The sequence below is a fragment of the Eucalyptus grandis genome, chromosome 1, assembly GCF_016545825.1.
Source record: "Eucalyptus grandis isolate ANBG69807.140 chromosome 1, ASM1654582v1, whole genome shotgun sequence".
Classification (NCBI taxonomy): Eukaryota; Viridiplantae; Streptophyta; class Magnoliopsida; order Myrtales; family Myrtaceae; genus Eucalyptus; species Eucalyptus grandis.
In genome coordinates, this window is record NC_052612.1 from 43,535,264 (window position 1) to 43,551,757 (window position 16,494).

The following is a 16,494-nucleotide window of genomic DNA, read 5'->3' on the forward strand; positions in this document are numbered from 1 at the left end:
AAAAACCAATCGATATCACATATTCTGTCTCACCTAATTGGTAATAATTATAATAACATCTGGTAGCTCTTCTTTTCTTCTTTCTCCTCCCAAAATAAAACAAAAAAGGATTATTCCCTAAATTTGGGGCACCACGTAAAATAATCGCTTGCTTGGAAAATACTTTCCCAAAAAAAAATTGTCCATAACTTGTGTGTGAGTGCTAGTAGAAATCAAATTTGTATCCACTTCTTATTGTCACAAAACTAAAAAAGAATACTTACTTCTAATATAGAATTGCATTTTCATGTGGTTTCAAAACTTCCCAGAAATGCTCAAATGGAGCACATGGATAGCACATGGGGAGATTGATAATTGAACATGGCCGAAGTCAGGGTTATTTCTTGTAGGAATTATGACAGAAGCTAAGGGCGCGTTTGGTTGTGTTTTACATTTTAAAAATTGTTCCGGAACAAAATAGAAAAAGTATTTACATTCCGGGAACAATTTTTGAACAAAAATACGCGTTTGGTAAACTTGTTCTAATAAAAAATAAACGAAACATGTTTGGTAAATTTGGATAATTTTTTATTTCTTTTATTTTTTTCTATTTTTTCTTATTTTTCCTTTTTTTCTTTTTTTTTTTTCATTTTTTTTCTTCTTTTGGCCGGTCGCGGCCAAGGCCTTGGCCGGCGAGGGCCGAGCTCGCCCGGCGGCGGGCGCGGCCTCGCCGGCCACCGCCCGGCGAGGCCGAGGCTCGCCGGCCGGGCGAGGCGGCTCGCCGCGGCCGCTGGGCGAGCTCGAGGCGGATCCGGGCGAGATCGAGCTCGCCCGGAGGCCGGGCGCGAGTCGGCCTCGCCATGGGCAGGGCGAGCTCGAGCTCGCCCGAGATCCGGCGAGGCCGACCTCGCCCGGCGGCCGAGCCTCGGCCTCGCGGATCCGGGCGAGCTCGAGCTCGCCCGGCCATGGCGAGCCGACCCTCGCCCGGCTACGGCGGCGTCGCCGTGGTGGGCGAGGCCGCCGCCCCTCGTCGGCCGGTCGCCGGCCGTGGCCGAGGCCGGCGGCCGGCCTCGGCCATGAAAGAAGAACAAGAAAATAAAAGAAAAAAAAAAAAAAAAAAAAAAAAAATGTTTCGATTTGTGTTAAACAAGAAACACAAAATTTGTGTTTCTTTGTTTCTGTTTTTTTTTTGTTCTTTGGACAAAAGAACAAAAAAAGGAACAGAAACGCACACAAACGCGTTTTTTTCTTTTTTGTTCCCAGGAACAAAAAAACAAAAAAGCATTTAAAAACAAAAAAGAACGCAAACAAACGGGGCCTAATCGTCCTGTCCCCCTCACACACACGGTAACTAATCCGAGATCTTCCTGGAATTAAGGCGGGATTCAAAATCGATTTGTATTAGGCGCCACCTGCACATAAAAAAAAAAAAAAAAAAAAAAAAACTCAATCTCAATCCCTCTCTACCTTTTAGTTCTTGTATGAAGGCATGCGACGTGCTACAACAGTAACCAAAATTCACCAACAGCTAAGTTGGCCAAGCTGTTGAATTAGCAGGGGGACCAATATTTAACTCGAGAATTAATAATAAACGAACCCGAAAAATTAAGCAGAATTGAGGGTATCGGAGGCTTTACATATTTGCTGATTAAGTTCTTCAATTACAAACATCATTAGCCCCTCCCTCATTCAAGATCTAAAATATACTTGTCGCCACACAGTAACGGCTCAAACATTGAAGTACATGGCTCGCGGGGGGCATCGCTCTAAGTGGGAACCGAAAGCCCTGGACAAAATTGCCTATCACGATGTTGTAATCCAGGCAAAACACAATGAGTGGATTAGATGCGCAAGATCACGAATTGGACTGTCACGTGGTGTATCCGGCATCGTTCCGGGAACGCGGTATTCTTTCTTCGATGGTGGCGTAAGATGTCGGCCCCGCCGGGGCCCGGCCCCGACGGCTTTTGGCACCTACAAATACCCTCGACCATCACTCCTTTTCCTTGTGCAAGCCACTTCCTCCCCCACCACTACTCGAGCACACTCACCGTCCGCTCCAGCCTTAAAAAATCCACCTTTATCGTCGCTGGGAAATACAAGAACTTGAAGAAAGATCGAATCCTTGCACGGCTCTCCGACCGGCGAGCCGTGCAACACGCACCCAGTAGTGGTCTCTCCTCGCAGGCCTCTGTGGGTTGCTGTTGTTGCCGCTCCTCCTCCTCCTTCCCCCACCCTTCTTCGTCCTCTGCTCCTTCTTCTGCAGTGCAGAGAGAAGCCGTACATGCTTCTTGCAGAAGCCTGAAGGTCGCTTCAGAGGTACGTGGTCGCTGCTTCGATCGCCCTCTTCAGCTTCCATTTGCGGTTCGGTTTCTGCGAAAAGGGTGTTCGGCGTTGACCCGGGTCCGCTCGAATTTCAGAAGGTGAGGCGAGAGGAGATTCTGCAGAGGCTCTGCGTGGCAAGAGAGTCGAGCTCGCTCGCTGAGTCCGCGCGGGAACCGGTGAGTCCGCTCACTTGTCGCCTCCCCCAGTTCTTCATTTCCTCTTTTCTTTCGTGGGAACCGTACTATGAAGTTGTTTTTGACATGGTACATGGTCTTAGTATCTCTATGGCCCACCGTTTGATTGATAACGTGGCTAATCAAGCATTTTTCCGATTTGAGTTGTCATGAAAGTCAGGAAAAGATAAACAAATTTGGGTTCCCATGTGGTGTCGTGTCATTAGCTCGATGGAAGAAAATAGTTTCTGCACATCATCATGCCAGTGGAGAGAAAAACTCAAGAGATGTTTGCTATCTGTTTTGTGATGGATCTGATGAATTTGGAACGCACAAGCCATTGAAAAAATCTTTCTTTGAGCTTTATGTGGAGATTGTGCCCAAATTCTCCCGATTATTTAAGTTCTGTTCACCGAGAATTTTTCGAGTTGTGCGTGTCGGGCTCGGCAAAGCCCCTGCTCTGTTCTTGCTTGGGACATTGTTTGGCCAACGCAGAGAGTCATGTCTATGGTCATCTTTGGCCAAAAATGATAGGGAGTAGTTATACGAGACATTAAAACGATGACAACTGCCCTTGTTTGTCCTCGTAAATCAGCAATTGCGGCTTCCACGGTCCGTGAGCTGATGGGGATATCGACACGAGATTCTACCTACCGTGGGTGGTTTTTCTCGTTGTCTGGAAGAATATTCTAGCAAAAGCAAATAGTATAGCAGTTTGAGTGTGCACTGACCATCTAAGCTTGTACTGCACCCATTTCGGCACTGAACCTAATTTTGGAGATGAAATTCTGGACTTGATAGAAAAACTTAGCGTTCCCTAACCGACCAGTGATGGCATGATTGATTGTCATCCGTTAGCTTCTTGATGTTAGTCTTGTTGAACTGTTCTTCTCATCCATCCATTCATTATTTGTGCAGATAAATTTTCCTCTCCTCATCTCACAATCCAAGAGATGTCACCTTCTCTTAGAAAGAGCATACCTCTGCCTCCTACCTTCCGAATCGACGATGAGGTCAGAGCTGCCGAGAAGCAGGGCATTGTCTCTATTCTTGGGTCAGACTGCGAGAGAGCCATGAATGCTTCGCTTCGTAGGACACTCTCTGCTGATATGTCGTCCAAGAAGTGGCTCACCCAAAATGGTTTCTCTCCGATAAAGAAGATTGCGTCAGCTGAAGAGCTTCAGGCCTCCATCGTTGCTGCGTCTTCTTTCTCGGAAGAAGATGACGAGGATGCACAGAAGGATGACGAAGGGAGAGGCCAGCTTGACATTTGGAACTCCATCCAGGAAGCAAAGAAACAGGAAAACGAGAAGTGCACTTGGAGCTTAATTCTCTCTCATAAGTCTGCGGATTCGAAGTCCCTTCCCCCGCCTTACGTTCACCCTCTGGTGAAGAGATCTGCGAGCTCTTTGAGTGAGAAGAGCCTCCAGACTTGCACTGAGAGCCTTGGATCCGAGACTGGCTCCGATGCGTTCTCCTCGTACCCGCCATCAGAAGTCGGGGACGTGGAAGATGGAAAGGAAGAAGAGCCGGAGCCACTTCAACAAGAGGGGATGCCGCTGCAGAGTGTTGACCGGGAAGACTTCGATGTTGTCAAGTACAATTATGCTGCTAGTAGGAAGATCCAACCTCGATCTTTCCCTCCCCCTCTACCTTCCCTGTCTCGAGAAGACGGGGCGTCCCTCTCTGTGCAGTCTCGCCGTGACAACGGACGGCTGGTGCTCGAAGCTGTCTCCATTTTGTCCGAGAAAAATTTTCAAGCCCAACGCGAAGATGGCCGTCTCATTCTTACTTTTGTGGACAGCGTTTCGTCTGGCGAGGAAATCTATGATGGGGAGGAAGTAGATGATGAAGAGACTGAGAACATGTCGATGGAGTTGGATGAAGATGTCGAGAGTTCCGATGGAAACAGCGACGAGGAAGAGGAAGAAAGGAAGAGGAGGACGGAGAACAGGAGAAGCAAGAGGAGGCAGAGGAACTCGAGTATGCAAGACTCGTTAACGGTCGTGGTGCAAGGGAGCTGGAGTTTTCCATGGAACGGACGCCCAATATGTCAAGTGGAGTGATAAATGTCCATAAGCTAGCCCTCCTGATGAACAAGCCCATCGGTCCACTTAACGGGAACTCGACTTGGCAGAGCAAGTCCAATAAAGTGGCTAACTGCGAGGAGGAGGAAGAGGAGGCACTCGCACTCGAGGAATCACTCCCCTTGCGAGCTCCAATGGCCAGGATGCTATCATCGCAATCGCTGTCGCCCCAATCGGCACCAGCATCGGCTTCCTTCAATGCCTACGAGTACTTCTGGCGATCCAAGTCCACATCCACCGCCGTCATCAGCCCAATCACCCTGCAGTTTCCATCACAGAAGAACTGCAGTAACAACAACTACATCATGTCGAAGAACTCGATGCTGAACGAGCCACAGGGAGCGATGTTTGTGAAACAGAGCGAGGCTTATTACTTGGCCCCTTTGTTGAACAGCTGCAATAACCCTAGGAGCACTCTATTTCTGTGGGAGCCCAAGTGCATTGCCACATCCTGATAAATCCCACCAGACCTGGGGGTGTGTGCGCGTGTCTGAGTCACTCCACCAGTTATAGTAGCCTCTTACAAGGTTTGCTTAGGCAATAAAAAGATGAAAAGAGGCAGTCAAGTACTTAAATTTAGGATGCTAATTAAAAAAAGCTCTTAACCCGGTTTGTTTGAGAGGGGGTGGGGGTGGGGAGGGGTATATAATTTTTATTTGCTCGTTGACAAGTTTAACAAATAAAAGTGCTAGTGATGGTGGATGCTGTCCGCTAGTATCATGTACCATTTCCGGCTCAAGTACTGAATATATGATCAATTTTCTAGAGCCATTCTTGGGTTTTGCTCATCTTACAGGAGCCAAATGTTTCGGATACAATGGATCGCTTCTTAACCAACTGAAGTATTCGACCCTCTTCCATCGAAGAAATTGACTTTAGGAATTTCCCGAGTCCTATTGCTAATGTCGAGTGAACTTTCACGACATCGGCACCTACTTTTAACAGGAAAGAAACCCAGAAGAAAAAGATCTTAGCCTGGCAATGCACGAACAGGTTAAAGTGAATAAGCGAGTTTTTGTCCACAATCTCCCACAAGCAATTCATTGGGTAGACCGTAATACCTTACTCTCTCTTATTAGTTTGATCTAAGCAAATTGAAAGAGTGATATCAGGTGACCAAAAATGCAAAAGATAGAAAACCCAAAGAGATCCTAATAGAATCAGTTCAGCATAGCTTTTTCCTTGGTATATTTGATTGATTTGAGACTTACTCTTGTGAAACAATGAAATATTTAGACTTTTCACACTAGCTAAAACAAAACCCAAAAAAAAGAGAATTTTTTTTTCTAACCCAAATACATTTTGTATAGCTTTTTCCTTTAGTATATTTGATTGATTTGAGACTTACTCTTGTGAAACAATGAAATATTTAGACTTTTCACACTAGCTAAAACAAAACCCAAAAAAAAGAGATTTTTTTCTAACCCAAATACATTTTGTATGCATAAGACTATCATATAGAATATGATATAGTAAAAAATATACCCTGAGTTAAGGATATTGTATAAAAAGCATCTATGTAACCACAATGATATGACCAATCATAGATTACATTTTTTATATTGTCCCCTAAAACTCTGTTAGGATCTCTTTCAAAAAATGAATTTAGTAAGTTCAAATTTTGCAAAAATGAATAAATAAGCTTATATAAAAAAGACAGCCATACATATTCCGAAGAATGCTATACTGACAGAAAAACTTGCATTCGTCACAAATTCATAGCAATGTTCCAAAAAGAACAAGACTTTACACACACACACACACAAAAACGACTTTTAAGGCAAAATACTCACCAACTTCTTCAACAAAGTTTTAAAAAATATATATTCGAAATTATAAGCACATAAATTATACGTAAAAATATCTAATGAGTTGTGCGTGAGCTGTGTTACGACTGAGAAGTTCCGTTGCCGGGTGGATCATACAAATGTCCATTAGCCAAGGTTGGTGAGCAGGGGATGCCCTGTTTCTGGCGATGAACAGATGATCTTGCCATTATCGATCGACAAGCAGACAATTTGATGACATCTCGAGCATCAGAGAGAGTTAGCCGAGCGGTCGGTCATCCCAGAATCGATCCTCAAATAATTGAATTGACACCCACTAAAGGACAAGCAACCGACATCGTAAAGCAGACCGAAATCGCACCACCGTTCACGAAATATATCTCATAAAACGCGAAAACAATCCGAACGGTATCAGCATTCCGCACAAGACTACGTCGCAAGGCAGGACGGGGAATCGATCATCATCATCCTCATGAGCGAGAGAGAGAGAGAGAGAGAGAGAGTAGTAGTACCCCATGGGAGGAGTGAGGCCGAGGCCATTGGCGAGCAGGTTCCTGCGGTACTCCTGCCGGTAGTGCAAGTACTTGGACGACTTCAAATCCACCCTCGCCTTCGACGCTCCCGCCGGAGCTCCGTCGGTCGCCAACGGCCACCACACGCACGCGATCACCACCGCCAGAAGCAGGGGATCACTCCACTTTCCCCTCACCATCACCGCCACCACCGCCACCAGTATCCCCTCTCTCTCTCTCTCTCTACCTGCAGAGTGTAAATTGCCGTTTCCTACGAAAATGGGATGAGGAGCCAGCCAGCGTTGAGACGGGATAAGGAGTAGGCGTTGAGTATTTATACACTGTTTCTCTGGCAGTGGGCAGAGCAGAGCAGAGCAGAGCAGAGATCAGTAACATGATTTGCGGAAACGACACTTACCCTCTCTCTCTCCATCCATTAACGACGAGGATTATCTGCAGCATGATTGATTGTGCAGTTAATCCGAAACGGATAAGCCCACAAAATGTGCTTCCCCGAGGTGCAACGTTGCTACATCCATGGCATCTAACAAACTCCCCTGAATCACTCGAATCCTGTTTTTACTTTTTTTTGGTCATACACTCGAATCCTCTTAATAACTGGGATAATAGCTAGTAGTCACAGAACTTTGATCCAACGAGCAACGTGGTCCTTAAACTTTAGCCCAAAACTTTAGCGACGTGTAGTGTCGTCTTTAAACTTTTCAATTTATTTATTTGATGTGAAACATGTTCAAGATAGTTGCATCAAATATTTTCATATAGTCGAAAGACTAACTTGGATATGTATTAAAAGTTTAGCGACCATCTTAAATAAATTGAAACTACATAGATGACATTGCATGTTGAGTTAAATTTAAGATATCATATTGAATGAATGAAAAGTTCTAGGTCTACATTGGGCATTGGATCAAAGTTCAGTGACTATATTGAACTAATTAAAAAATACAGCAGCCATATTATACATTAGACTAAAATTCGAAGACCATTTGTGTCATTTTTCCTTAATAATTGCTTCTTTGATATAATCTCAAGTAAATAAAAAGATTGAGAAGTGATTTAATAAGGAAGGCTGCTTGACAAAAGAAGTATGTTTGACCTAATTCTTTATTTCGTTCCCTTTGGTAGGAGAACTGAGATTGATATGGTTCATGCGCATCGCAAGAACAAACTTATTTTCCTGACAATGTTACTTTGAATATATATTCTCGTGAAATGATCATGTCCAACCTATATAGAAGCAGACTAATGTAGAAGATAAGAGTCTTAGTTTTCTAGTGAAAACATTGAAAAAACCAGTTAGAAATTTGAAAATTGAATTCGATTATTTCCACGTAATAGAAGAAGAGAGGACGAGCGAAGATGGAAGTGGATAAGAGATCAATGACCAAAGATATAGTGTAACTCCCACCATTTCTTTTTAATATTCCGGAATTAAAGTTTAATCATCGATGAACATCGATACTATTTGATCCCCTTTGTACCCAGCATTTAAAAATCATTAAGTTCTTCTTTTTAAGATGGTCTTTACAAGAGATGTACCAGAAAACTCTTTCTAAAAATTCTTTATTTTTTTTTTTTTTCTATTTCCTCCTCGTACAATTGGATGCATGAGTGAGTGATGACAATATGAAGGGGAAGACCAAGGTACTCTCTCTAGTACTCCCGACACAAAAGGCCTTCTCCTTCAAAGCTATTCCCAACACAAAAGGCCTTCTACTTCAAAGCTATAGTGATCATGAACGGAAATTATCCGATCAATTATAAAATTGCTAAATGAATGCAAATTTATTTTGAGCGATTTTCAACAAAAATTGACTAGTGTCTATAAGGACCACATTAGAATTTCACACAAAGATTAAGGATTAAAGTGGCTAAATCAGAAAGTTTAGAACTTAATTAGAAAGTTTATAACTAAATTTTTTTATTAATTTTCCTGTAGCCATTGGGTAGGCAGAGACCAAAAAATAAAAGGGAGAAGCACACAACCTTAATCTCCATTTGCTGAAATGGGAAAACTACCAAAAAAAATGCTAAATCTGATGAACCCATATCAATCCACACCCCTCGCTTAAATTTAGGAAAGGCAATCGCAACCACAGACCAAGGTGGCCTTGCCTGTTGCTGGCGAGGCTAGCCTCGCTCAGATTTAAGCAAAGCGGCCTCACCCTAGAGCACGTCACTCATATGGAAAGAAAAGAGGAAAAAAATATATATATATATATATGAAGATTAAAATAAATAGAAAAAAAAAAGTTAAGACGGACTTTGCAACTTAGGTCCACGTCATTGTCAGACGGTTTAAAAACTTATTATTATCTATTGCCCAAATTAATCAATGGATCCACATCGAGAAACTTGAATTTCCTCTTTATTTCAAAATAAGCAAACATGTACACTCTCTCTTATTGGTTTGATCTTAGCAAATTGAAAGAGCGACATCAGATGACTAAAAATGGCAAAAGAAAGAAAATCCTAAGAGATTTCAAAAGAATCAGCTCTGCTGGAAAGGGCATGACCGCCGGAAATTTGAAGCGCTCTAACCGACCGGCTTCAGAATGTACAGCTTGCAAGAGTGACCGTCAATCGTTGCCGAGATGTTCCCAACAAATGTGTTCTTCAACGTCTTGTGCTGCGCATTAGGAATAAGACAGCCAACGTCATGTCCAAGCATGCAAGAAATGCAGGGCCGCAAGCAGCAGGCAATTTCATTGGAAAAACAAAAGAGGCACAAAGAACTATATCAGCAAACATAGAACAGCATAGATCTTCTAGAAATAATACCTCCCAGAGATCTCTGGCTTCGGCAACAGTCTCTAGCGGAAGTCCGATGTCGTCCCAGCGGGCTGTCAATGCGTAACGATAAGTGCCTCGGTTTACCAGAAGCACGGCGACCCGATAACCAGCGATAGGGCCAGCCCAGACCTTGAGGAAAGAGATTGGCAGTCATTTTCTCAGTATATGCTGAGCTCTACACCGGCCAAATAGCATATACACTACAGACTGCAGGAAAAAAGAAGAAGAAGTCTATGTACTGCAGTTTATACCTCTTGGTCACCTTCGCTCCGAACCTTCTTGGCTTGAATTCCGAGTGGATCTGCCAGAGATGACCAAATCGAATTCAATAATAGGATCAATAGCTTTAGACTATTTCATCAAATGAGGGCAGGGAAATGTTTTGACCTTGGTTCACTGCAATGACCTCCTTGTTGGAAATTATTTCCCAAGTATCCTTGCTTAAATTCCGGATATCGCAGCCAAGAAGAAGAGGGGCCTACATTACATCTTAACTCATCAAAAGATGTCCCAGTGTTATATATACCAGTCATGCAGTAACTACAACCATCCGCGATACCTTAGATATAGCCCATATACTGAAGTGAACCATGTACTCGTTCTTCGTCATTCCTCCATTCCCAACTTCAAGCATGTCAGGATCTGCAGATTGACAAATTTATAAGAGATCCAAGATTGGGAATTGAACATTCAATATTAACCTATAGGCGTTCTTTTTTTTTTTTTTTTTTAAATTGATTTTCAGGGTATTACCGTTCCAGCCACCAGGCCTGGCAAGCTCTGCGTAGGGTTCATTCAAGTCAGCTCTACTCATCATACTGCAAGGACAGTAAAAGATTGATCATCCTCTGTAAATGGGATTGAATTCCAAGACAACTTAGTAAATCTTGAAGTACACGTTGGAGGACAGAAGCCAAACAGAGGATGTCACGCTAAGACTTTGATATCCATGGGCAAACTTCCTTACAGTCGTACCAAAAAACAAAAACACGAGCAAGTTGAAAGCACAAAAGACTACCTGTCCCACGTGTCAGAAATATCATTCGTTGTCCTCCAGCTGTTCCCTATCTTGGCGCCCCATAGAGCTGGGTGCAAATCCCCCCTAAAAGCCAAAAGGTCAAGATAATGTAGAAGTAAAACACGTGAACGAGAACAAAAAATGATACAGCTCACTTCCAAGTAGTTTACCATTCGCAAAGTGAGAAGAAAATCGGGCGCCCAGCCTTCATCAGAGCTCGGGTCATCACAGGGTATCTACATAATGAAACAATTGAATCAGTACCCGAATCTAACTTTCCTTGAGAATACTAAGAGCAATGCTACTCTTAGTCTATCTGTTACCTGACGGTTGGCTTCGTGCCATCGTTGTTGCAGTTATCATACTTCAGATAATCAATTCCCTGCAGAAATAATGCAGTCATTCATTATGCTTTGTGATCGAAAGGACAACTATTGTTGAAAATTGCATCTACAACATCTAATTTGAAGCAAACATAAAAAAATGCTTAGGTAGGCAAGAAGACAAACCCAAGCTGCAAAGGTTTTGGCATCTTGTTCCTCGTGACCAAGTGATCCAGGCATGGTCTTGCTACAAGTAAAATAGCTGAACCCAGGAAACAAATCTGTCAACTAAATTATAAATGGAAAAATCGATTGATATTTCAATATATCGGTAATTCTCGTAGCAATAATGGCCAGATGTTGTACCCGGAGTCCGAATAAATTCCAATCTTCAAACCTTTGCTGTGAACATAGTCGGCAAGAGCTTTGATGCCAGACGGAAATGCCGTATTCTTGGCTACGAAATTGCCCTGCCATCATTACAACATGTAGTCGAGCATAATCAGAATGCAAGTTCTGAATCGTTTCCGGTTACAGTGTTCAAAGCCCCAAAAGGATAAAAAGACTTACGTGGTGATCGCGTGCTATCTCAGCCCAGCAATCATCTGTATAGAAAAATCAATCAGGGCATAGAACAACCGACAACGAACGGTGCCATTAGGAAAATATACAGAGGAAGTAAGTACTTGGAGCGTACATACCTATGTTGACATACTCATAACCCAGCTTCGAAAGACCGGTAGAAACCAGAGCATCAGCTAGAAAAATAAACCCGGATATGTCAAAATTATTAAGCTCAAGAAGCAATGTCCATCCTTAATAGCGTTTTAACCTCATAACACATCAATTTATTCATGCCCGAGCAACTTTAGGCTTGAAAAACTAAAAGAGAAAAGCAATGGTTTGTACTAAGATGACCAGTTTCCAACTGTATCAAGAAATATAATTTGAACTCAAGAAGCAACGAAAGTAATTTACTCAGTTTGATCATGAACCCATAAGAGAAGAGATGAAAAATGTTTAGCAGAAACTAAAGTTCAACACGAACCAGTCTCTCTAATGACCGTTTCATTAATTACGCACGCGAAGTGATTCCAACTATTCCACCTGCATACACGAGGAGAATGAAATCATTACAGGATTGCGTTATCATTCGAGAGAAATAAAACAGGAAAACATTACAAGAAATTAATTAAAAAAAAAAAAAACACATTATTGAAAAAGACAAAAAGGATAAATATGCTCCATTCGACCTCGTTCAAGGCCGCAGCGCAGATAGCAACGTTCCAAAATAACAAGCGCTTACACAAAAAGATCACTTTTTAAAGCAAAATACTCTTCAACGTACTTTAAAATAATACATATGTGGAAAATTTAAAAGAAAGTATATGTCGATGTTTCGTAATTTGTTCGTGAGCTGTGTCGGGACTGAGAAGATCCGTGTTCCTCGGCGGATCATACACACATGTCCACGTGCAGAGGTAGGTGGAACAGAGCAGGGGAAGCGCTGTAATTTTTATGGATCGACAAGCACAGACAATTTGACGACATCTCGAGCATCTCGGGGAGTAAGCTGAGCGGTCGGTCATCCCAGAATCGCGCTCATCGAATAATACAGAACGACACCCGCAAAAGGACAAGCAACCGACGCTCCCCGGACAACAATCGCAATCACCGCGCCGACGAAAATCGCACCGATTCACGGGCAACATCTCGGGAACAGTGAAAACTATCTGAAGGGTATCAGCAGCATTCAACGCGAGACGACGTCGTAAAACGGATCCCGGAACCGATCATCATCGCCATTAGAAAGAGAGAGAGAGAGAGAGAGAGAGGAGTACCCCATGGGAGGAGTGAGGCCGAGGCCATTGGCGAGCAGGTTCCTGCGGTACTCCTGCTTGTAGTGCAAGTACGTGGACGACTTCAAATCCACCTTCGCCTTCGAGGCAGCTCCCCCCGGAGCCCCGCCGGCCGCCGACGGCCACCAAACGCACGCGAACAGCACGGCCAGAAGCAGGCCGTCGCTCCACTTCCTCCCCACCATCTTCGTCCCCTCTCTCTCTCTCTCTACAGAGTATGGATGTGATGCGGAAGCAACGTTGAAACGGGATAAGGCCCAGCGTCGAGTATATATAGGCAGTCGGCAGAGCAGAGAAGGGTAACACGAATTTACGAAAACGACGCTGACTCTCTCTCTTCCTCTCTCTCGCTTTCCCTTTTTTTTTGGTCTTTTGTCCTTATCTCTCTTTCCATTCACGACAAGGATTGGCCTGTGCATATCCGCAGAACGATTTTGCCGCTAATCCGAAACGGATAAAAAGTAAGGGACCAAGTTAGTCAATCACGTCTATCCAATTTAACAAACTTTACTTCATATCATCAATAAATGGGTAATGACAAGAATAATCTTTTAAATTTGATTCGATCTATAATGCAGATATTGTGATGTCACCCCTAAACTTTTGATCTGTTCAGTGTGGTCCGTAAAATTCTAATGTGTGTACAAGTTAGTAATCCGAACGGATAAAAAGCAAGGGACGACATTAGTCAATCATGTCTATCAAATTTAACAAACTTTACTTCATATCATCAATAAATGGGTAATGACAAGAATAATCTTTTAAATTTGATTCGATCTATAATGTGGTATATGAACTTTTATCCGATATTGCGATGTCACCTCTAAACTTTCGATCTGTTCAGTGTGGTTCGTAATATTCTAATGTGTGTACAAGTTAGTAATCCGAAACGGATAAAAAGCAAGGGACGACGTTAGTCAATCACGTCTATCCAATTTAACAAACTTTACTTCATATCATCAATAAATGGGTAATGACAAGAATAATCTTTTAACTTTGATTCGATCTATAATGCGGTATCTGAACTTTTATATGATATTGCGATGTCACCCCTAAACTTTCGATCTGTTTAGTGTGGTCCGTAAAATTCTAATGTGTGTACAAGTTAGTAATATTGGACAAATTGAAAGATCAGAGACAACATTACACATTTGGCTAAAGTTTAAAGATCGTATCGAACAAATTAAATAGTTAGAGATCATATTGGACCTCTAACCAAAGTTCATGAACCATTTCTATTATTTTCTATTATTTATTAAGAGAGGCTACTCAACAAAAGAATAATGTTTGGCCTGAATTATTTATTTTGCGTGTCGAGAAAAAAGAACTTAGCTTTTATAGGACGATCTGAATTGATATGATTCGTACAATGCGAGAACTTATTTTCCAGTTTGAAATTTGAAAATTGAATTCGATTTTTTTTTTCAAATAAGAGCAGAAAATAGGATAAGCGAACGTGGAAGTGGATAAGAGATCAATAATCATGTATATAGTATATGGTGTAAATCCCATCATTCCTTTTTAGTATTCCAGCATTAAAGTTTAATCGTTGATGAACAGCGATACTACATGATCCCCTCTATAACCGGCAATCAAAAACCATCATCCATTTCATTTTACAATAGATGTCCCAAAGGAGAAGACCAAAAATGTTGATATCTCTCTCTCACAACAGGCCTTCTACTTCAAAGCTGTGGTGGTCACCAGAAGAAATTTCTCGATCAGTTCTAAAATTAATATTCAAATGCCAATTTGGTTTCAACATTTCCGGCGACAATTGGCTAAAATTTAAAATTTTGTGCGAGATTAAAGACTAAATTGAGAAAATTGAAAAGTTTAGAATTAAATTGATATTTATACAGCAAAATTATAATCGGTCAGAGTAATTTTTCCATGGCCATTGGGTAGGTAAGAGACATAAAGAAAAGGAGAAAGGAGCACACAACCTTTTTCAGATAACACTAAAGCATGTGTTGAATGATGACAGTGCCCTTGTGTGCTTTTCTCAAGGGGGACCACAAAGCCCCAAGGTGATTGATTGATGAGATCAAAGTGCCCACCCAAGTGAGTGATGCATCTTATTAAATTGCCCTTAAAGATCTCAAGAGTGCACCATAATGATTACTAGTTGATTAGAAAAATTGCATACATAAAAGCATGGCTGAGTAGGTAGATGTGGGTAATAAAGAGCCTGCTCAATATTAAACATCTTTCAAGAGAAAATCATCAAATCAACCTTAAATCTATCATAAATATGTCAATTTAATCCTAATTTTTTAAAGAAATCAATTATGAAAAATGACAACGGAAATTAGTAGAGAGACCTCCAATCATAGTCAATGGATTGGATAATAAAATAGCTAGACCCATTTAGAAAAGATTTAAAAAATAAATTTGACTCTCAATACAATGCCGTACCCATTTTGAGTTTGAAAAAGACCAAAACAAACGTGCTTCACTTTACCATTTGAGAAAAAGATGGGTAGCTCCCACGTGTCCTGCGAACATCAAGAGAAAAACCAATAAAATAGAAAAAGGAAAAAAGAAATCGACTAGAGATTGTTCCATCCACAATTTTGTTTCCCAAAGAAATATAAAAAAATAGACTTTGAATTAATCATTGAACAGTGGTCCTCAATTTTTTGGCATTTTTCTATAATGATCAATGACTTTATAATAAATAATTGAAGCAAATTTAGGTCAGCAGATTAAAGTCCAAGACACGCGAGTTCAAAGAGTCCCATCCACATTTTGGTGCCGAGGAGCATCGCACGTGGCTTGACCATAAAACATCGTATTAATTAGTTTCGAATAAGATAATATTTTAAAACTATATTTACCGTCAATGATATTAATTTTCTTATACACAAATGTGGGGAAAAAATTATTTATCTATATAAAAAATGCGATCACTAAATGAGATCATAATTTAATAAATAAGAAGTCGAAAAAAGAATATGCGCGGATCAATTTGGATAGTGGCGGTCCCCTTCCACGTGAAAGGCCCCCGAAAGTCCTCTGTCATGACATGCATGCGAGACAGGAGATTGTTCCTGCAATTCTTGGATTAATTTGCAAACGAAGCCCCCAACATACCAACTTATTTGAAACACAGTCTCTGTTCACAAAATTTTTATAACCGAACCCCTCGAATCAAAAAGCAAAGTTTTTTTTTTTTTTTTTTTTTTTGGCTAGCCATGAAAATCTTTTATGTACACGAAATCTTCATTTGTCCATATCGATTGATCGATCACAAGAATCTTGAATTTCCTTCTTTTTTTCTTCCAAATTAGTAAACATATAGAGTCTCTCCTTTCCAGATCTTGTATAATAGGATCCCTTCTTTTATAGTAAAGATATTTATGAATCTTTTTTCCTGGGCAATTAGGGCAGTTACTCTTTGATTTTTGCCGCAAGTCATAACTATTTTGTTCATCCGTAGGTGTGCAAATCCGTCACACGAGTCTTACCGATGTACCAAAATAAAGGAAGTTTCTTCACTCGAGGTAGCATCTGCCCAACTTACAAGTTGGCCAGAAATTTATTCTTAACATGGTTCGAACTTTTGGCTTTATGAAAGACAGTGATGAGTTACCTCGCAGAAGTTTCACAAAGAA

The 16,494-nt window shown here is 41.5% G+C and overlaps 2 protein-coding genes across 2 annotated transcripts; one reads left to right on the forward strand and one right to left on the reverse strand.

Moving 5' to 3' along the window:
- Positions 1 to 1,998: 1,998 nt before the first annotated feature.
- LOC104421184 (protein FAF-like, chloroplastic) lies at positions 1,999 to 5,333 on the forward strand. Its single transcript, XM_010033052.3, has 2 exons — positions 1,999 to 2,480; positions 3,396 to 5,333. The coding sequence occupies exon 2, from the start codon at positions 3,431 to 3,433 to the stop codon at positions 4,541 to 4,543; it is 1,113 nt and encodes a 370-aa protein (XP_010031354.2). The 5' UTR covers positions 1,999 to 2,480; positions 3,396 to 3,430; the 3' UTR covers positions 4,544 to 5,333.
- A 3,897-nt stretch (positions 5,334 to 9,230) lies between these two features.
- On the reverse strand, positions 9,231 to 13,088 carry LOC104421185 (alpha-galactosidase 1). The gene is made up of 15 exons (XM_010033053.3): positions 12,860 to 13,088; positions 12,067 to 12,125; positions 11,720 to 11,776; positions 11,589 to 11,623; positions 11,385 to 11,488; positions 11,205 to 11,280; positions 11,019 to 11,077; positions 10,866 to 10,931; positions 10,696 to 10,779; positions 10,431 to 10,495; positions 10,237 to 10,319; positions 10,065 to 10,155; positions 9,929 to 9,978; positions 9,666 to 9,806; positions 9,231 to 9,513 (listed from the first exon to the last, which is right to left on the reverse strand). Exons 1-15 carry the CDS (start codon positions 13,060 to 13,062, stop codon positions 9,421 to 9,423), a joined length of 1,266 nt encoding a protein of 421 aa, XP_010031355.2. The 5' UTR covers positions 13,063 to 13,088; the 3' UTR covers positions 9,231 to 9,420.
- Between the last annotated feature and the right edge of the window lie 3,406 nt (positions 13,089 to 16,494).

Bases quoted from the DNA above. Each gene is read 5' to 3' on its own strand.
- LOC104421184 (XM_010033052.3), top strand. From the start codon at position 3,431: ATGTCACCTTCTCTTAGAAAGAGCATACCTCTGCCTCCTACCTTCCGA.
- LOC104421185 (XM_010033053.3), bottom strand. From the start codon at position 13,062: ATGGTGGGGAGGAAGTGGAGCGACGGCCTGCTTCTGGCCGTGCTGTTC. The intron at 10,156-10,236 runs GTATCGCGGATG...GATGTAATGTAG, and splicing joins GTATATGGGCTATATCTAAG to GCCCCTCTTCTTCTTGGCTG. The intron at 9,979-10,064 runs GTCAAAACATTT...CATCTCTGGCAG, and splicing joins GGTCATTGCAGTGAACCAAG to ATCCACTCGGAATTCAAGCC.